This window comes from Pristis pectinata, chromosome 4 (assembly GCF_009764475.1).
Source record: "Pristis pectinata isolate sPriPec2 chromosome 4, sPriPec2.1.pri, whole genome shotgun sequence".
Lineage (NCBI taxonomy): Eukaryota > Metazoa > Chordata > Chondrichthyes > Rhinopristiformes > Pristidae > Pristis > Pristis pectinata.
In genome coordinates this window covers 97,162,667-97,184,503 of record NC_067408.1, presented here as the reverse complement: position 1 = coordinate 97,184,503, position 21,837 = coordinate 97,162,667, and the positions used below count along the sequence as shown (strand labels likewise).

At 41.1% G+C, this 21,837-nt stretch overlaps 1 protein-coding gene across 1 annotated transcript in view; it reads right to left on the bottom strand.

Moving 5' to 3' along the window:
* Positions 1-3,635: 3,635 nt before the first annotated feature.
* The window catches only part of LOC127569674 (NXPE family member 3-like), a 31,299-nt gene continuing 13,097 nt past the window's right edge, over positions 3,636-21,837 (bottom strand). The window contains exons 4-5 of the mRNA XM_052014474.1: positions 9,973-10,182; positions 3,636-4,180 (exon numbers count right to left, since the gene is read on the bottom strand). Of these exons, the coding sequence (XP_051870434.1) occupies positions 3,636-4,180; positions 9,973-10,182 (755 nt within the window). The remainder of the gene's footprint in view (positions 4,181-9,972; positions 10,183-21,837) is intronic.

The window sequence follows — 21,837 nt, the reverse complement described above, 5'->3', positions numbered from 1 at the left end:
TACTGTCATCACCCAGGGGTTAGTGAATCTTTGGAATTATCTACCTAAGAGAGCTGTAGATGCAAAGTCACTGAGTATATTCAAGATGAAGATTAATAGATTTTCAGATATTAAGCAAATTGAGAGAATTTGAATTAATACAGAGAAGCATGTTGATACTAAAGATCAGCCATGATCTTGTTGAATGGCAGAGCAGGTACAAGGTGTTGAGTGAACTGCTCCTGTTTCTATTTCTTATCTTCTTATGTTTCAACAGGGACTTTAGAAGTCCCATAAAATTTGTGATCTTCAGTTTAGAGAATACTGTTGTCACTTTTCCCTGTGTAAAGCTGTGATATCAATTTTGACACCATGCCTCTTTATTGACCCAATGCAAGTTTTTGCAGCTGTCGACATTTAGTTACACAGCCATGATCTTGGCAAACAGCTCTAAAAGTGTTACACTATAAGCAGCACTCTCCCAGATGCTTGAGAATGCTACTGTTTAATGAATGGATGATAGGAAGGGACAGGAAAGGACTCCAGGGGGTCTGAGGGACTTGGACAATCTAGTTCCCGCAGAAAGCACATTCTTTATATAAAAACGCAGTGGAGGCCCCCCAAGACTACAGCCAGGTGCTCCTGGCAAGAGGTTTCCAGGAAGGCTTCTGTAGAGGGTAATAGCACATGTGTGCAGTCTATGAATTGCTACATGTGGAAGCCTGCAATGTAGACATATCTCCATACCCTCTTCTCTGCTCCTATAGGCTAAAGGAAAGTGGATCAAATCTATTTTTCCTTGAGTATGGAGCTTGGGAGACTCTCTAATGCAACAGTGAGCAGCCTAGAAAGATCCTGAAGCTGGGAAGCTGAGACCGACTGTGAGCTTCATAAACTAAGCAGTCCAAGCACACATGAGTCTGTATTTGAAGTCACAAGAGGACAAAGAATGCAATTTTAGTGTTGCCTTTAAAACAGAACAGGGGAAATGGAATTATTCTGTAAGTAAATAAGAACTGCTGATTTTCAGACCAGTGAGGTTGAACTGGAGATGAATTTTGAATGTTGCACAACAGCTGAAATCATCTTGGGGATCTTTACACAGGAGAAAAGGTGCAAGGCAAACAAAAGTCTTACCAGAATATCAGAAGCTGAATTTCCTGGTGGGCATTCAGTGACCTCCTGTGACCTCAAACACAGTTAATACAGAGTTTGGTGAAGGGAATGCAGCATTTTCTGGACCTTCAGGTAACCAATGATCTTTGTTAAAATATTACGTTGTGTAGCAGAGGACTTAATTCCCTACTTTGCAAAGACATTCCACCATCTATAAAGCATAAATCAGGAAATGGAAAGGAATGCTGGATTAAAGCAATTCCAACCACACTGGAGTTCATTCAGATCAAAGAGCGATTTAACCGCAGCCTTGATCAATCGTCCTGAATATTCAGCATTTGCCTGCAGGCTACCTATAAAGTGTATTGCAGCAACTTTTTGAAGGTTTTTTTCAGCTGCATTTGGAAAACCTGGGAATTCTACCACTTGTAAGGATAAAATATCAGTCACCTGGGTGCATTGAAACTTGCAAGGTTATTTTATGGATCCTACTACCGTGAGTTAGAAATGGATTGCTGTATCTAGCATTGAAATCCTAGAGCTTACTTAACATTGTGAGATAGTTTCACCAAGGTGACTACAACACATCAAAGCAGCTCTTCACCATGTTTACAAGGGCAATTGGGAATGATTATTACATGCCAACCCTGAATAAACTAAAGAGGAAGCAAATTACCCATTTGGTTTTGCTGTCCCTCTGATACTGATAAATTCGGCACCTAATTGACTACAAATGAAGACACAACTCAGCTAAGTCAACATTCCAAACTCTGTCTTGAGATCCAATCAAGATCAAAAGCATACAAGCGTCAATTAATCACCTTTATGCAAATACTTATTGCCCACAGAACTTTGCCACTCCTAGTACTTCTTGAAAATGTTCTCCAGAGGCTGCAGCCAAACTGCTCCACTTTAAACTCCAAATTCCTAATTCTCACCCTCTCCAAGCCCCTACTTTGTACTGGCTCTGAGCTTCTGCTTCTCGCTCTCCCCAAGCTCCTCTCCACACAGGACTCATACATATGGCTTGTCCACTTCATACCAACTGATAGCAGAACAATCTCATGAGCTCCATTCCACCAATTATCTCTTACACATCTGTCAACTCCCCTTTGATTCTTTTTGTCTCTTACCTTGACCAAGGGATAATTTACAGTAGTCACTTAACCTGGGAGAACTCCTTTGGAACGTGGGATCAAAACAGAGCACTTGGCAGAAACCCACACATTCAGAAGGAGATTATGCAAACTCTACATAAACAGCTTTTGAAGTCAGAATCCAACCCAGGTTGGTGTAGCTGTGAGGCTACTGCTGCACCACTGTATCTGCCCTGCTAGTTACCTTCTCAAAATTTCTAATAGATTTGTTAGGTATTTTTTCCCTTCATAAGACAAGTTGAATGCCAAATCATACAATGATCTTCCAGTGCTCTGTTACTTTGTCTTAATGTAATTTTTATATCTTTTGCTAGCTTACTCTCACATGCAGTTTTTCTTTTTATCAACTGATTGGTAATCCTTTGATTTTTAAAACTCTCCACCCCCAGGTTTTCTGGTCTATTTGTGAACATTGTAAATTCTTTCAGTCTAATTTCATCCTTAGCTTTTTTAAAAAATTTTATTTACGGCGTGGTAACAGGCTCTTCTGGCCCAACGAGTCTACGCTGCCCATTTTTTAAACCCAAATTAACCTACCCGTACGTCTTTGGAATGTGGGAGGAAACTGGAGCACCTGGAGGAAACCCATGCAGACCCGGGAGAACGTACAAACTCCTTACAGACAGCGACGGGAATCGAACCCCAATTGCTGGCACTGTAATAGCGTTGCGCTAACCGTTACGCTACCGTGCCTCCCCTAGTTGGACGTGGATTAATGATTTCTATACCTCAACAAATGTATCTTCTTCAAAAAATGTTAATTAGTCCTATCAATGCACCTTCAATTTAATTTTCCAAATAATTTCATTCAATCTGGACTTCAAACCACCTTGGTCATTTACAGACCTTAATTTTAGACATAATAACTTCAATAAATCTGAAGTTCCATGATAAAATGATTATGGTTGCTCAAAGAATCCTTGATCATAATCCAAAATGGCTGTTCTGCAGTTAGCTCCTTGTCAAATTGTTATTTTGTAAGTCATGAATGTATTCCAATAGCTTGAATATTATTCCATTTATATAATGGCTCTGCTATGCAACTTCAATTCTCACATGGCAGGTGGAGACATATGGAAAATAGCCTAGATGTTCAAAAGTCAGAATCCAAACAGAATGGTTTAATATCAAAGCTAATATTATTACTTTTATTGAAAGTAATGGTAAAGAATGATAACAAATTATGATAACTGAAAATGGATCACTTCTGACAAAAAGCATTTATTTACTGTGCCAAAGATTAATTCAAAACATAGAATTCAAAATTTTCAAAGCAAAAGATATGTTTAAAATTTCACTTCAGTTTTATACAGATAAATCTAAGATTTCCAAGGTCATTGTTTAGATTTTGCATTGCATGGTAAGCAAATGTCCTTCACTCTTTTATGAAGGGCACACATATGAAAGAAGCACATCTACTTCATTCTTTATAATGATTTGAGGAGGGTGTATGTTATGGGGCAGGTTGTGGGCTATGGTCATTTCCCACGCATCCACAAATGCTACGTTGATGCCTGCAAATATCCTTCTCATCAGTAGATCAAGTTGATAAGAGAACCAGTCATTATAGTTATGAATGTGATCTTGTATAGCTTCCCGTACATTAGCAGTCTTTATAACAATCACTGTATCTGGATTCCTGGCCAGCAGCTGTAGAATTGATCTCCGGATATACTGCAGCCTTCTGATATACACTTCCACTGGAAAAGTGTTGAAATGGGCACATAGGGTGATGCCAATAACTGTGTCTTTCCCTCCTTTAATTTCATTCAGTTTATTTGAAATGTAGAACAGATGCTGGCTTGAAAGAGTAGTGAATTGGATTGGTGGGCCATGAGCACAAAATTCCAGCATGATGTTGTTTTCCATGTCCAAAGCACACAGAGGGCCAGCCTTGATATGAGTGCCAAGGTCAAACATTCTAAGATCTAAACAGAAAATATTATATTTAACTTGTTAAGTCACAATATTGATGATGTTAATGTTGTGAAACTGGAGTGAACACTTCAAACAACATAACATCAAAGCGAGCCATCAATTTACCTGCCTCCCAAGGTTAGAGCTGAACTAAGAGAAATAATTCTCACAGTGGAATCACAGAGCAAACACAAACTGACAAATTGGAAACAAGAGCACTCCACCTTTATCATCAGATTTCTTTCCAATTACACAAGTGCCATGCTATGACTATCTCCAATGGGAGAGAATCTAACGACCTCCCTTTGACATTCAATGATATTACTATTGTTGAATCCCATTTCATCAATATATTGAGGTTACCATTTACCAGTACCTTGTCTGGAACAACTACGGAACTGGTATGGTTTCCAGAGCACAGAGGTTGGGTATCCTGAGATGCTCCAAAGGCTCCAAGCTCTGTCAATTCTCATATTTCAGCAAAACTCTGATAATCCAGCACACTTGGTACTTTGGTGTCATTACATTAACAAATTTTCTGGACTACTGAATGTTGCATATTTTTATGTAAATGTTGTATTGTATTATAATAAATTTCCCAATGAACCAGGTAAGTTTAAAGGAAGTGTGAGAACTGCGGCCCTGGTGAGTCAGAAGGGAGCAGGGTAAACATTATCTGGCTTGGCCTCTGGCTCACTTTGGGATTTCCAAATACAGGCAGTTCCCAGGTTACATAAATGTTCTGTTGCTGAAGATTGTCCACAAATCAATTTTTCCATAAGTCAGAAATGAACAATTTCGATGAGGGACAATGAATATGAACGTTTATTTATTGTCTTCCCCCGTGTAGTTACAATGGTACAGAATCAGAATGTCCCACATCCATTGGTTAATTTTGATGGCCTTACAGTATCAATGGATATTACATTATTCAATAAAGGAATTTACATGTGTCAATAGAAGAGATTGACTTGTCAGTTTCCAAAGCAAATCTATTAAGTGGCCTCCCATTGTGAACCAGCAGCTGCACTCTTAAAGACAATGTATCTGTTTAATTACCGTGGGGAAGTTACATGTAAACAGTATTTTTTAAAGACTGGTTGCCTTTTGAATTAATCAGTACTTCCATAACTCCTGAAGATGTTTGCATTTCTGTAACTAACATTCCTCTCTTGAAAAATGCTTTAGAAATTAATGGTAGAATTTGCATAAAGTCAGATTTCCATTAGTCAGGTCTTCTGTAAACTGGGGAGCCCCTGTAGCCAGATTATCAGAGTTTCTGTATTTCATATTTTTAAATGACACAGAAGGTGGCCATTTGGCCCAATTGACTTGATGCCAGCTCTCAGAGCATTCCAGTCTCATTCCCCCACTTATTTCCCTGTAACTTATTCTCACTCATGCCTATTCACTGCCACACACCAACCTCACATTCTCCTGCCATCAGTCATCTACACTAGGGGCAGTTCACAGCAGTCAGTTAACTTACCAATCTTTGTGCCTACCCAGCAGTCTTCTTCAGCACTTCTGCAGGCTGCTCCACTGATGCCTGCACCAAAGTCCTTTGCAGCAAAACCAATGTGCACCCTCACAGTCTGCAAGCTGTCAACTGGCTATCATTTCTCCCTGTCTGACTGCAAACCCCTTATATCCAGTGACTACTAGATACACATCCCACATCTAACCCAAACATCTACAGTACTTAAACTGGTGACAGTGAGTGCCAGCTGAAGTGGTGGTCTGAATCCATCTCAACTTCCTTGTTGTTCTACCATCAGCTGGCTGGCCTTAACTTCTTGACTATCCAAAAAGAAAAAAAATGGTTTTGTTCTGGGCAGGTTGGATAGTGAGAGGTTCCATCATAAATTAAAAGTGGTTGCAGGATGAGGATCAAGTGGGATGCAAATTGAAGGATCGGCAATGATATAGTGTCATCTTCAGTGATGTCAACAATACCACTGGGTACAAACTCCAGCATGGCTACTCCAGTTAGGGATCAACAGCAGGGTGAAAAAAACTACAGCAACATTTCATTACTGGTTTGTTGCTGCTGAACTAATTTTGTGCCACCTTGAACTGAAAGAAAAAGTGTGTCTTGCATTGCTTTGCATTGTGCTTGTTGTGATTGAATTGCTTGCAGTGTAGGTGGCGCAATGACACGGTGACAAAATAGTTAGAGCTGATGCCTCCACGTGTGCAATTACTTTGGTTCGATCCTGACTTCCGGTGCTGTCTGTGTGGAGTTTCTCCCTATGACTTGTGTTGGTTTCCTGTTACTCTGGTTTTTGCCTACATCCAAAAGAAACGCCACTAGGAACCCCTAAAATAGATGGATAATAGGAGCAATGGGGTCGTGTTGATGGGCATGTGAGAAAGTCTAGGTTACAGGGAAATAAGTCAGAGAAATTAGATTGATGGGACTGCCCTAAGAGCTGCTATAGACAGAATGGGCTGAAGGGCGTCCTACAGTGTTGTAAGGTAAAATAAACTGAAAAGTTGCAAGATATGGGCATGAGGCATGGTAGTGAATAACTGAGTGAGGTTATTGCATGCTAGGAATGATAGAGTTTGTAGATAGGCGAGTTTTGGTTGTATAGTGTGCAAGGCTTGTGGTGCAATAGGTTGGACGTGACATATTAAGATACATACTCAGATCTTGCCCATGCTCGTGAGGTTGCGGAACTTTCTGCAGCATTGCCTCCAGGTCCCTAGGACTGCACTTCTTGAGTTCACCATCTCCTCCCTGTTCCACACTGCTTCATTAAGACAATTTTCTATAATTACTTTGATTCATTTTATCTGGTCCACCTTCATTGTTTTTTCATGGACTCATTTAAGACTGGCTGCTTACATAAGTGCTGAAATTTCTCATGAGTAGAGTCATAGAGCTATAGAGCAACACAACACGGATACACGCCCTTCAGCCCAATGAGTCCATGCTGACCATGGTGCCACCCAGCTAGTCCCAATTTCCTATGTTTGGCTCATATCCCTTTAAACCCTGCCCCTCCATACACCTATCCATGTGCTTCTTAAATGATACTATTGTACCTGCCTCAACCACTTCAGCTCGTTCCATATACTCACCACCCTCTGCGTGAAAAACTTGCCCCTCAGGTCCCTTTTAAATCTTTCCCCTTTCACCCTAAACCCATGCCCCCTAGTTTTGGACTCCCCTACCCTGGGGAAAAGACTGTTACCATCCACCTTATCCATGCCTCTCATAATTTTAAACACTTCTATAATGTCGCCCCTCATTCTCCTATGTTCCAAGGAATGAAGACCTAGTCTGGCCAACCTTTCCCTATAACTCAGGCCCTCTAGTCCTGGCAACATCCTCATAAATCTTTTCTGCATTCTTTCCAGGTTAACCACATCTTTCCTATAACAGTGTGACCAAAACTGTACACAGTACTCCAAGTGCGTCCTCACCAAAGTTTTGTACAGCTGCAACATCATGTCCCAGCTCCTATATTCAGTGCTCTGTCTGACGAAGGCCAGTGTGCTAAATGCCTTTTTCACCACCCTGTCTACCTGTGACACCACTTTCAATGAACTATGTATTTGTACTACTGGGTCCCTCTGTTCCATTACACTCCCTAGTGCCCCACCATTCATAGTATAAATCCTACGCTGGTTTGACTTTCCAAAATGCATCACCTCACACTTATCTGTATTGAAATCCATTTGCCACTCCTCTGCCCACTTCCCTAAGTGATGAAAATCCCTTTGTAATCTATGATAACCTTCTTCACTATCAACAACACCTCCTAATTTCATGTCATCTGCAAACTTACTGATCAAGCCTTGTGCATTCGCATCCAAACCATTCAAATAATTAATGAATAACCAGGGTCCCAACACTGACCCCTGCGGCACACCAGTAATCACCAGCCTCCATTTGGAGAAGCAACCTTCAACCACCACCCTCTGCTTCCTACCTCCAAGCCAATTTTGAATCCACCCAACTAGCTCTCCCTGGATTCCATGGGACCTAACCTTCCAGAACAGCCTAACATGCGGGACCTTGTCGAAGGCCTTGCTGAAGTCCAAATAGACAACATCCACTGCCGTACCCTCATCTACCCTTTTTGGTACCCCTTCAAAAAATCCTGGAAGGTTCATCAAGCACGACTTTCCATGCACAAAGCCATGCTGACTCTGTCTCTCCAAATGCTGGTAGATCCTCTCCCTCAGAATTCCCTTCAGTAACTTCCCCACAGCTGATGTCAGACTGACTGGATGTAGTTCCCTGGCTTGTCCTTGCTAACCCTTCTTAAACGACAGAATGACATTTCCAGTCTTTGGGAACTTCACCAGTGGCTAACGATGAAACAAATATCTCCGCAAGGGCCTGTGCAATTCCTTCTCTAGCCTCCCATGGAGTCTGAGGATGCACTTGGTCAGGCCCTGGGGATTTATCCACCTTAATATGCTTTAAGGCTGCAAATACCTCCTCCCTGTTAATACAAATGTCCTCCAAAAGATCACCACTTTTTTCCTTATCTCTTGAGCTACCATGAGTTTCTCCTCAGTAAACACCAAGGGGAAATATTCATGAAAAATCCCACCCATCTCCTGTGGCTCAAGACATAGCCTGCTGATCTCTAAGGGGTCCCACTCTCTCCCTAGTCACCCTTTTCATATAACTATATGAACCTCTTGGGTTTGTCCTTAACCATGCCTGTCAGATCCATCTCATACTCTCTCTTTGCCCTCTTGATTTCCCTCTTAAAAGTATTCTTAATCTTTTTATGGTCATCAAGGATTCACTCATCCCTGACCTCCTAAACACAATGTATGTTTCCTTCTTTTTCCTGACCAGAGCCTCAACATCTCTCATCAGCCAGGGTTCCCTAAATTTGCCAGGTTTACCCTTCACCCTAACAGGAACATGCTGCTTCTGGACTCTTGATATCACACTCTTAAAAGCCTCCCACTTGTCATTCAATTCATTCAAACAGGTTCACCAAATTGACCTCTGCTCGATCCTGCCTAATTCTCCCAAAATTAGCCCTGCTCCAGTTTATGAATCAAACCTGTGGACCTGTCATATGCTTTTCCATCACGATCTTAAACCTAACAGAATTATGGTCACTGGAGCCAAAGTGCTCCCTGACTGCCACTTCAGTTACTTGCCCTGCCTCGTTCCTAAGAGAAAGTCCAGTATTGCACCCTCCCAAGTAGGGCCCTCTATATATTGACTCAGGAAACTTTCCTGGACACATTTCACAAATTGCACACTGTCCAGGAAAGTTTCCTGAGGTTCCCCTGGGTAGTTCAGTCAATACCGGGGAAAGTTAAAATCTCCCACTAATACCACCCTATTATTCTTACAGTATAGCGGTTAGCGTAACGCTATTACAGTGCCATCAACCCAGGTTCGATTCCGCTGCTGTCTCTGAGGAGTTTGTACGTTCTCCCCATGTCTGCGTGGGTTTCCTCCAGGTGCTCCGGTTTCCTCCCACATTCCAAAGGCGTACAGCTTAGGATGTTGGCACCTATGTTGGTGATGGAAGAGTGGCGACACTTGTGGGCTGCCCCCAGCGCATTCTCAGTAACGCAAAAAGATGCATTTCATTGTGTGTTTTGAATAAATATCTTAATTTCTCTACACTCCTGCTCTTCAAATTCCCGCTGACTATTGGGGGGGGGGGGTCTATAATATATCCCCACTGGAGTGACCTTCCCCTTCTTGTTTATAAGTTCTACAAGAGCAGTTTAACTATTTTTCTTCTTTCAGTTTTATACTTAAATAAGTCAGACAAATTTACACAAAGACAGGGTGACAAATCATACTAACTAGGAAGATATGCAGTCAGGTATTCAAACCACTGGCGTATTGTGGAATCTCCAAACAGATGAACCTTTTTCCCATGAAGGCATTTTGTAATACTTGCAGGAGTAACAAAGTGCCGAATATTACAGGTTGTTGACATCCACTGGTTCTTAAAATAAAAGCCAGATGGTGATACCATTGGCATTCCCTGAACACATTCTCCGAGATCTGTGGCTAAAAATAAAGAGGCAAAGAAACACATGGTAAGAAATTTTTCATCTTAGGCTATCAATATATTCTTGAGTGGTTAGTTGTAATTTCCATGACAAGGAAGTGCACCAATGCAAATGGTGAAATAATCCAAGCGAGATATAAACAATGTTATGTCAATAAATTCCGCACTAGGTCAATTGGGTAATAAAGTCCCTCTTTAAGATTCTTGTCAGGGCTGTGTTAGAGTATCATGGGAGAGTGGTGGCAGGAAAGATCTCTGTGAGTTTATGATCCACCTATTGTCTCATATTCAAGTGAGTACAGCCTCTTGTCCATGTGGATTTCATTTTCTCTAGAGAAAGCTAAAAGAAAAGAAGAAAATAAATAAATAAGTGTATCTATTGAGCCTGTAAATTCAAACTTCCAACCAATGATTGTTTCCAATCCAGGTTTGATGGACTACACCAGGAAATAAAGTATTGGAAAGGTACTTTCCATCCTTTATTCCAGCTGTAGAATATGGAGAGCATGAGCTATTTATGGGGTGTCTCAGATGTCTGTGTATTTAAAGCAAAGTGTAGGTATGTCTGTGTTCCGTCTATCTTGAGTAACTTTCACAGACGGACAACCATTTTGCAGAGTGCCTGTGCCCTGTCCACAATAGATTAGATATGAGATATTTATTTATTAGTCACATGTACATCGAAACACACAGTGAAATGCATCTTTTGCATAGAATGTCCTGGGCACAGCCCGCAAGTGTCGCCACGCTTCTGGCGCCAACATAGCATGCCCACAACTTACTAACCCGTACGTCTTTGGAATGTGGGAGGTGTTCTCTCAAACTATATCATGTTTAAACTTGGAAAAAATGGGGAATGGTACTGTTGATCCATTGCTTAAATTTGAAGATATTTGGAGTCCATTTATTCAATATTTTCACATGATACAGATCCCCTTTCAATAACTTTCCAACTTAGAGGAACGGAGTTGACAACATAATATTGCTCTGTTTCTACTGAGAAATTTTAGTCCAGTTTTGTTTGAGTTTTTTTTTGAAATTTTTCTGTTTAGCTTAGTTTGGTTTGATATATTGTTCGTAATTTTTCTTATTGATTTGGGTTTTTTTTTCTCTTTCTTTTTTTATTTATATAATAAATATTTTTCTTTCCTTTCTTTTATATTATATTCATTTACTAAGAGATCGTTGGATCTACAGATTTTTTTATATTTTGTTGTTCTTTTTGATTATCTATGCCATGATTGTTCTCCTGATCTTTGCATTACATGTACAAACATTGATGTTATATATTAATCTGTATTAATTTGAAAACTAATAAAAAGATTGAAAAAGAAAAGAATGCGGGAGAAAACCAGAGCACCCGGAGGAAACCCATGCAAACACAGGGAGAACGTACAAACTCCTTACAGGCAGCAGCGGGAATTGAACCCAGGTCGCTGGCACTGTAATAGCGTTACGCTAACCGTCAGGGGACTGAGGGGTGACCATTATGGGAAGTGTATAAAATCATGAGAGGCATAAATAGGGTGAATGCACAGTCTTTTTCCCAGGGAAAGGGAATCAAAAAACTAGAGGGCATAGGTTTAAGGTGAGAGGGGAAAGATTTAAAATGGACCTGAAGGGCAACTTCTCCACACAGATGGTGGTGTGTCTATAGAAGAAGCCGCCAGAGGAAGTGGTTGAAGCAGGTACAATAAAAACATTTAAAAGACATTTGGTCAGGTACTTGGGTAGGAAAGGTTTAGAGGGATATGGGCCAAATGCAGGCAATTGGGACCATCTTAGATGGGAATTTTGGTCAGCATGGACGAGTTGGGCCAAAGGGCCTGTTTCCATGCTGTATTACTTTAGGACTCTGTAATCTGACCAGAATTTCAGCAATCGACCACTGAAACCAAGCATGAAAATCAAAAAAATTACAAATGCTGAAAATCTGAAATAAAAACAGAATATGGTGGAAACACTCAGTAGGTCAGGCAGCATCTTTGGACAGAGACACAGAGTTAAAATTTCAGGTCAAAATCTCTTCAGACTGGAAGAGAGAAAACAAATTAGTTTTTTTTTAAGTTGTAGAGAAGGTAAGGCAAGGATGGCTAGTGCAAAGTGAATACCAATGATAGACCAGGTTCGTCATGGCGGTTAGTCATGCGGTCATCCAGTTAATGGGGGCAGTTAGAGAAGAAAATGAAACAAAAGCTAGAGCAGCAAGCAGTAGTAGAGTACGAATGCAAAGGAATGCAGAAAGGTATAAATTGCATGGTTGTAGCACAACATAGTTGAGTGGTTAGTTGTAATTTCCATGAAAAGGAAGTACATCAATGCAAATGGTAAAATAATCCAAGCGAGATATAAACAATGTTACGTCAATAAATTCTGCACTAGGTCAATTGGGTAATAAAGTTCCTCTTAAGATTCTTGTCAGGGCTGTGTTAGAGTATCATGGGAGAGTGGTGATGGCACAAATAGCAACAAATGAATTTGGAGCTAAGAGCTATTATATTGTTGCAGAGTGACCAGGTCTGGGAACTCAATATTCCAGGATGTTCTAAAATAATAGACCAAAAGGGACAGGAGGTTCCAAAAGAATATGTAAAAAGGGAAAGAAGAAGAGGTGACAATGTTAATGAAGGTTTTATCAATATGCTGGTAGGCAGTGGTATTAGATGCAGATGTAGAATTAGCTTGGGTGGAAATCATGAATAGCAGGGTAAAGAAGAGATGGGTAGGATAGTCTATAGAGCCCCCAAAGTATCGCCTCTCAGTAGGACAAAGCATAAAAGGGGAAATAGTAAAGGCATGCAAAAAGGAGAACTGCAATGATCATGGGTGATTTCAATGTGCATATTGATCAGACTAATCAAACTAGCAAGGATACTGTAGAAAAGGAATTTGTGGTGTGTATCTGAGATTGTTCCTTAGAGCAATATGTTACAGAACATACCTGGGAAGAGACCATTCTAGACTTGGTCATGTGCAATGAGGTAGTATTTGGTATTGGTATTTGGTATTGGTTTATTATTATCACTTGTACCAAAGCACAGTGAAAAACTTGTCTTCCAAACCAACCATACAGGTCAATTCATTAGACAGCGCAGTTACATTGAGTTAGTACAGGTAAAAACAATAGAATGATTATAGTAAGGGTAATGAGTAGATCTGTAGAGAGCAGCTTGCAACGTGTCGCCACGCTCCGGTGCCAAGTGATCTTATGGTTAAGGATCCCAAAGGAGTGGTGATCACAATGTGGTAGAGTTCTGGATACAGCTTGAGAGCAAACATCCAGGGTCCAAAGATTGTGTCCTCAACTTAAATAAAGGGCAAGTAAAGATATGAAGGACAAGTTGTCTCAAGTGGACTGAACAAGTAGGCAGATGATCTGTGGACGGGCAGTGGCAGATATTTAAGCTTATAATGCTCAGAAAAAAAACTTAAGTGCAATTAGAAAGAGAGAATCCATAAGAAAGATGAAGCTTCTATGGTTAACAAGGAAAATGTGAAATCGAAATTAGAGCTCACAAAATGGTAAAAACTAATGGCTGACTAGAAGACTGGGAACTTTTTCAGGAAGCACCAAACAGCTAATAAGGAGGGAGAAAACTGAGGCACAAGTAATGTGCCAAGATTTTCTACAGAAATATTAAAAGTAAAATGGTAGCTGAGGTAAGTGTGGGACCCCTGAAGCATGAAACAGGGGAATTAAGGAACCAACAGATAATTTAAACCAATATTTTGCGCCCGTGTTCACAGTGAAGGACCCTGCAAATCCCCAGGATGATAGATGGGCTAGTCTCAAATGGCAAGGAAGAATTTATAACAATCCTTGTCATGAGGGGCAATGTTACTGGAAAAAATTAATGGGACTAAAGGCAGACAAGTCAGCAAGCCCAATGGCCTGCACCCAAGGGTATTAAAGGAAGTTGCTGCAATGATAGTACAGCTACTGGTTGAAGTTTTTCAAAAGGTCACCAGAACTGCAAAGCTTTGTTCAAGAAGGGAGAGAGACAAAAAGTGAGAAAGTATAGGCCTGTTACCTCATCATCTACAGCTGACGAAATGCTGGTATCTATAATAAAGGAAGAAATAGCTCGTCATTTAGAAAAGCTTAATGTAATCCAATCAAGTCTACATGGTTTTATGAAAGGCAAGTCGTGTTTGACTGATTTTCTGGTTTTTCCAAGGATGTAACAAGCAGAGTTGATAGAGGGGGCACCTATAAATGTAATGCATTTGGATTTCCAAAAGGCATTTGACAAGGTGCCATATAAAAGGCTGGTGCACAAGATAAGGTATGGGGAGAAATGTGTTAGCATGGATTGAAAACTCATTATCACACAGAAAACAGAATAAATGGGTCCTTTTCAGACAGGAAGGTTGTAATATTTACCATTTATATTAATGATCTAGGGAAAGGAAACATAATGCTAGGTATACGACTTTATAGAATAGGTGGGAAGGCAAGTTGCAAAGAGGATATCAGATAGACTGAGTGACTTGGTGGAAACTTGGCAAATGAAGTTTAATGTGGGAAAGTGCAAGGTCGAGCACTTTGGACAGAAGAATTAGAAGGCAGACTATTACCTAAGTGATGAGAAATTGCAAATGAATAAAGTACAAAGAATCTAGGTGTTCTTGTGCATGAATCACACAAAAAAAATTAGCCAGCAGTTGCAGCAAGTAGTTAGGAAGGAAAATGGCATGTTGGACATCATTGCACGCTGGTTGGAGTTTAGAAATAGTATTGTTACAATTGTACAGGGTACTGTTGAGGAAACTCCTGGAATAGTGTGCAATTATGAACCCCTTTCAAGAAAGATTATCCAACACTGAAGGCAATCCAAGAGATTCACAAAGCTAATTGGGATGTGAGGGTTCTCCTTACATGTGCGGCTAAAGAAATTAGATCTGTATTGTTTGAAATTTAGAAGAATGAGGGGTGGTCTTATTGAAATACAAGATCTCAAGGGGCTATAATTACAAGATAAAGAGGTGGTCATTTAAAACTAAAGTCTGTTGGAATTTCTTCTCAGAGGGTGATGAATCTCTGATATTATCTACTGGGGGGAATCTCTGGTATTATCTACTGTTCCTTGCAATGTAGGTGAGTGGCAGAATCTGGAGAGAATAAAATGGGCATAGCATAGGATTACAGCATATGGGTTGGAAGAGGCTGTTCCCATACTGCATGACTTCACAAAATCAGTAACATTACCAGTAAGACAGACTGTGCAAATTGGAGGGAGAAAAACCTATGCTGGTCCAGAAACACTTGCTCTTTCTTTTTGCACAGATACTGCCTGACCTGCTGTGTGTTTCCAGCATTTACTGTTTTTGCAAGGGAAACTTTGCATTCTGTTGTTTTTTTTAATTCCAGCATTACAGCAACTAGACATCGTAATATTATCAATGAATTATTTCAGTCTCTCTCCACCTGTCAATTCAACATTACTTCTTATGGTCTTTTCTTCCACTACACATTAAATTTGCCTTAATACAGATGATTTTCATATTCTAAATTTCTCTATAGCTCCTTAAAATCCATTGCATACATTAGTCCTGCATTTCTCCCCAGAAGTTAATGTTGTTCACCAGTGCAAAAAGCAAAGAGTTTACACAGCATTCTTCTCGATGTTTTTTTCATGCTCCAATAACTTAAGCAATAACACAACTGTACAAAAAATACTGGTACCTTAAAACAGTCAAGCCAGTTATACAAAAGTTCACATTTCCACTGCAAAACTATTTCCCCTCCCATATCCAAGGGGCAAAATGCCATAAACTAATTTGCTCTTGGGCAGAAATCAACCTCAATCAATTGACTAGAATTACAAATTAATTTCTATCCCACAGCTTGCTCTTCAACCAACAAGTCTTGCTGTTTCTAGAACAAATACTACTCGATCTACAAAAATGTGTCTTTAGATTTCTCAAATGCTGTTAATTAGAAAAAAATGAGTTAAGTCACAGGTTAATTCAACACAAACAGTTACAATTTTCAAATCATGCATGACTGGTAATGCAGAGCTGACAAATCTGAAAATCTGTTGCAACATTGGGCTAGGTTCCCTTGAATTTTCATAATACCTCATCGATAGGAATATTTTCCTCCAACTAGAAAAACTACAACCTTTTATGTAATTTGGAGTTAAACATTTGCCTGAATGAATAATAAACTGCAAATTTATTATTCTTTCTTTAAAAACAGTTCTGTTGTCAGAGACCAGTAGTTATACAACTGTAATTACTTCCTGCAGTCTCTTGGCAATCTCTAATAAAACAGCCTACATTTGCATCAGAAGACCATTGACCTAAATAGTTACCCTTGTTTCTCCCCCAACATCTGCTGCCTGAACTGCCAAGTATATCCAGCATTTTCTTTTTTTAAAAACTACATCTGAATCAGGATTCTTACAGTTTAGTAACTGCAGCTTAAATTTGCCAAGTAAGCATTGACTCTCTCTGTATTATGTTCACCTGTTCAAAAAATGCACAAAATTATCACTAATAATTATACAAAGTCTGAAGATTAACATGGATTACAGATATGCAAATTAAAACAGACAAAGTGAATTTCACAAGCCTCAAGGTACTGAATCTCAGAAACACAATTAGTCTAGGCTTTCCAAACCAACATTTGTACAGTGGGAGGGAGTAATTTTCTAATCACCCCAAAAGCTGAACAAACATCATGAAGTTATTTATGAAAGTGCCAAAATCTAACAAATCAGAGACCAAACCACCATTAAACTACATTCTATAGGAATATACAATCTCTGTTGTAATATAGCAAACACACTTGTAACCACGGTGTCCTTCATTTTATTTAATCTTTCTAAGCCTTTACCACAGCTGAGTACAGCACATCCTTTGAATGACTGGCCTCCATGGCACAGTATTTGGTTTCATTGTTCGCCAGTCCTATTGCCCTAACCGACCAAAATATTTGCTCTCCTAACTGACCAAAATATTTGCACTCCTCCAATTCTGGCTTCTTGAATAGTTCAGAATTTGAAAGTGCTGCCATTGACAGCCAAACCTTAAGCTGCCAATGGCTTCAGCTCAAGTTCCCTCCCTATTTTCCTGTGTCAAGAAGCTTTGAAACTTATAATTTTAATCAAGCTTTCAGTCATCTGCACAAACGTTTCTGTATGTGGCACTTCTACAAATCACCATTTGGCTTTAATGGACTATCCTGAAGTCTCACATAAATGGGTTCTTGGGCCCTCCTCTGCTTCATTTTCCGGCTGTCCCTTGATGATGTCATCTTAAGATGCACACAAAAACTGGATGCATGTCAATTTTAACCCCTCTCTCCACACTCTCTTGGCCTTCTACCTTTTCACTGAGATCCTTTCCAACAACCAATCCTGCGAAACATCTAATTTCCTCCACACAAGTTGGAAAAGCCAAACCCACTACATTTTCAACACCATCCACTGATTGTTCTTAAACATTCTTGGTAGAAACTAACTACATATGCCATACAGAAAAACTACCACACCCAAATCCCACAGACTTTATTATTATCTACAGATATAGGCACATTTCAAATAGAAGAGTAACAAGGAGGTTTGTACTGTATATCACTTCCATACAGTTCCTCCACCCATCCAACCCTCTTTCTGGCATTGCCTTTGAATACCTATCCAACTTGACACTTCAGATCTAAAGCCTAATTATCCTAAATATCTTGCTCCTACTTTCATTGTTTGAGATACCAAAAGTCTCTCAATAACACCAGAAAAAAAAGTCAAGGAGCAAAAGGAAGGCAGGAGCTTAAAACAATTATCGCCAGAGAGAAAAAAATACTAGCCAAACCAATGGAATCTAAGGCTGCCAAGTCCCTGGACCTCATGGCCTGGCATTCTGGGGTTTTAAGTATGTACACTGGTGGACAATGCACTGGTGAGGAATGGTTCCATAGGATTGTAAACTGTAAATGTAACACTCCTACTCAAGAAAGGAGGGAGAGAGAAAACAGGACTTATATGCCAGTCAGACCAACATCAGACCAAATGCTGGAATCCTTTAAGAAAGTAGCAGCAGGACACTTACAAAATTATAATACAAAAAATCATGCTGACTCTAAAGAAAGGAACATTGGGAAAATTTATTGGAGTTCTTTGAGGATACAATGAGCAGGATGAATAAAAGGGAAATAGTAGATATAGTGTATTGGAATTTGCAAAAGGCATTCAGTAGGGTACCACATTACTTTTGCAATAAAGATCATGCTCATGACATTGAGGTTAACATGTTAGCATGGATTAAGGACAAGCTAACTAACGACCAGAAATCAGAGAGCAAAGATAAATGGAGCAAAAGAAACTGCAAGAAGGACACTTGAGAGAAATCAAGGGGGGAGAAAAGTGGACATGGGGTTGCTCTGGAAGACAAGGTGAAAGAGAATCCCATAGGGTTTCTATAGCTATATTAAGAGCAAAAGGATATCAAGGGACAAAATTGGCCCTCTTGAAGATCAACATAGTCATCTATGCATAGAGCCAAAAGATGGGGGAGATCTTAAATTAATTTTTTGCATCCAGTATTTGCACTGGAGACAGACTCAGACATTATAGAACTGAGGCAAAAGAGTAGTGAGGTCATGGACCGTACCCGGATTACGGAAGAGGAGGTGCTGGCTGTCTTGAGGTGAATTAAGGTGGATAAATCCCCAGGGCTTGATAAGGTGTCCCCTCGGACCTTGTGGGAGGCTAGAGCAGAAATTGCAGGGGCCCTGGCAGAGACATTTAAAACATCCTTAGCCATGGGTGAGGTGCCAGAAGACTGGAGGATAGCTGATGTTGTTCAGTGAAGTCATAGAATCATAGAACCATACAGCACAAAACAGGCCCTTCGGCCCACCATGTTGTGCCGTCCATCAGACCACCCTCACACTACCTAACCCCTTCCTCCCGCATATCCCTCTATCTCACATTCCTCCATATGCCTATCCAACAAGCTCTTGAACCTGTTCAATGTATCTGCCTCCACCACCACCCCAGGCAGTGCATTCCATGCACCAACCACTCTCTGGGTGAAAAACCTCCCTCTGACATCTCCCCTGAACCTCCCACCCATAACCTTAAAGCTATGACCTCTCGTCTTGAGCACTGGTGCCCTGGGAAGGAGGCGCTGACTGTCTACTCTATCTATTCCTCTCAATATTTTATGTACCTCTATCATGTCTCCTCTCATCCTCCTCTTTTCCAGTGAATAAAGCCCTAGCACCTTAAGCCTTTCCTCATATTCAATAATTCCAATCCAGGCAGCATCCTGGTAAATCTCCTCTGCACCCTCTCCAATGCCTCCACATCCTTCCTATAATGAGGCGACCAGAACTGAACACAGTACTCTAAGTGTGGCCTAACTAGAGTTTTGTAAAGCTGCATCATCACCTTGCAGCTCTTAAACTCAATCCCGCGATTTATGAAAGCCAACATCCCATTGGCCTTCTTAACTGCTCTTTCCACCTGTGAGGCAACTTTCAACAAACTGTGAATATGAACCCCCAGATCCCTCTGCTCCTCCACACTGCCAAGTACCTTGCCATTCACCCAGTACTCTGCCCTGGAGTTTGTCCTTCCAAAGTGTACCACCTCACACTTCTCCGGATTGAACTCCATCTGCCACTTGTCAGCCCAGCTCTGCATCCTATCAATATCCCTCTGTAAGCTCTGACAGCCCTCCACACTATCCACAACACCGCCTATCTTAGTGTCGTCTGCAAACTTACTAACCCAGCCCTCCACCTCCTCATCTAAGTCATCTATAAATATCACAAAAAGTAGAGGTCCCAGAACCGATCCCTGCGGGACACCACTAGTCACTGCCTTCCATTCTGAGGGCACTCCTTCCACCACAACTCTCTGCTTTCTACATGCAAGCCAATTCCTAATCCACACAGCCAAGTTTCCTTGGATCCCTTGGCCTCTGACCTTCTGAAGAAGCCTACCATGAGGAACCTTATCAAATGCCTTACTAAAATCCATGTAAACCACATCCACCGCACTGCCCTCATCAATCTTCCTGGTCACCTCCTCAAAGAACTCTATCAGGCTTGTGAGGCAAGATCTTCCCTTCACAAAGCCATGCTGGCAGTCCCTAATCAGTCCATGATTCTCCAGGTGTTCATAAATCCTATCCCTTAGAATCCTTTCTAACAGCTTACCCACCACAGACGTGAGACTCACCGGTCTATAATTCCCTGGCCTATCCCTATTACCTTTTTTGAACAAGGGGACAACATTCGCAACCCTCCAATCCTCCGGCACCACTCCCGTAGACAACGAGGACTCAAAGATCCTTACCAGCGGTTCAGCAATCTCCTCCCTAGCCTCTCGAAGCAGCCTGGGGAAAATCCCGTCAGGGCCCGGAGATTTATCTGTCTTAATATTACTTAACAACTTCAACACATCCTCCCTCTTGATATCAACAACCTCGAGAACATTACCCATACCAGCACTCCCTTCCGCATCATCAAGACCCCTCTCCCTGGTGAATACCGAAGGGAAGTACTCATTGAGAACTTCTCCCACTTCCGCCGCCTCCAGGCAAATTCTCCCACCTTTGTCCTTAATCGGACCTACCTTCACCCTAGCCATCCTCCTACCCTTCACGTACTTGAAAAAGGCCTTGGGATTTTTCTTAACCCTACTAGCCAAAGCCTTTTCATGTCCCCTTCTAGCTCTCCTCAGCCCTTTCTTAAGTTCCTTCCTTGCTACCCTATATTCCTCACGGGCCCTGTCTGAACCTTGCTGCTTATACCTGACGTATGCTACCTTCTTCTCCCTAACAAGTCGTTCCACCTCTCTCGTCACCCACGGTTCCTTCACCCTGCCATTCCTTCTCTGCCTCACTGGGACATATTTATCCCTAACATCCTGCATAAGATCCCTGAACATCGACCACATCTCCATGGTACATTTTCCTTCAAAAAGGACATACCAATTTACACTCCCAAGTTCTCTCCTTATAGCCTCGTAGTTAGCCCTTCCCCAATTGAAAAACCTCTTGTCCTCTCTGCACCTGTCCCTGTCCATGACAATTTTAAAAGTTATGGAGCAATGGTCACTGTCCCCCAAATGCTCACCCACCAATAGATCCTTCACCTGTCCCGGTTCATTTCCTAAAACTAGATCTAACATGGCATTCCCTCTAGTCGGCCTGTCAACATACTGCGTCAGGAATCCCTCCTGGACACATTTAACAAATTCCGTCCCATCTAAACCTTTGGCACTAAGCAGGTTCCAGTCTATATTTGGGAAGTTGAAGTCTCCCATTATAACAACCCTGTTATTTCTGCTTCTCTCCAAACACTGCCTGCCAATCTGCTCCTCTATATCTCTACTGCTACCGGGGGGCCTACAGAATACTCCTAGTAGAGTAACTGCTCCTTTCTTGTTCCTTAATTCCACCCATACGGACTCTAGAGATGATCCTTCTACAACATCCATCTTTTCCACAGCCGTAACAGTGTCCCTGACCAGTATCGCCACCCCTCCCCCTCTTCTCCCCCCTTCCCTATCCCTCTTAAAACACAGAAAACCAGGAATATTCAATATCCACTCCTCTCCTGACGTCAGCCACGTCTCAGTAATAGCCACGATATCATAGTCCCCCATACTTATCCAAGCCCTCAGTTCATCTCCCTTATT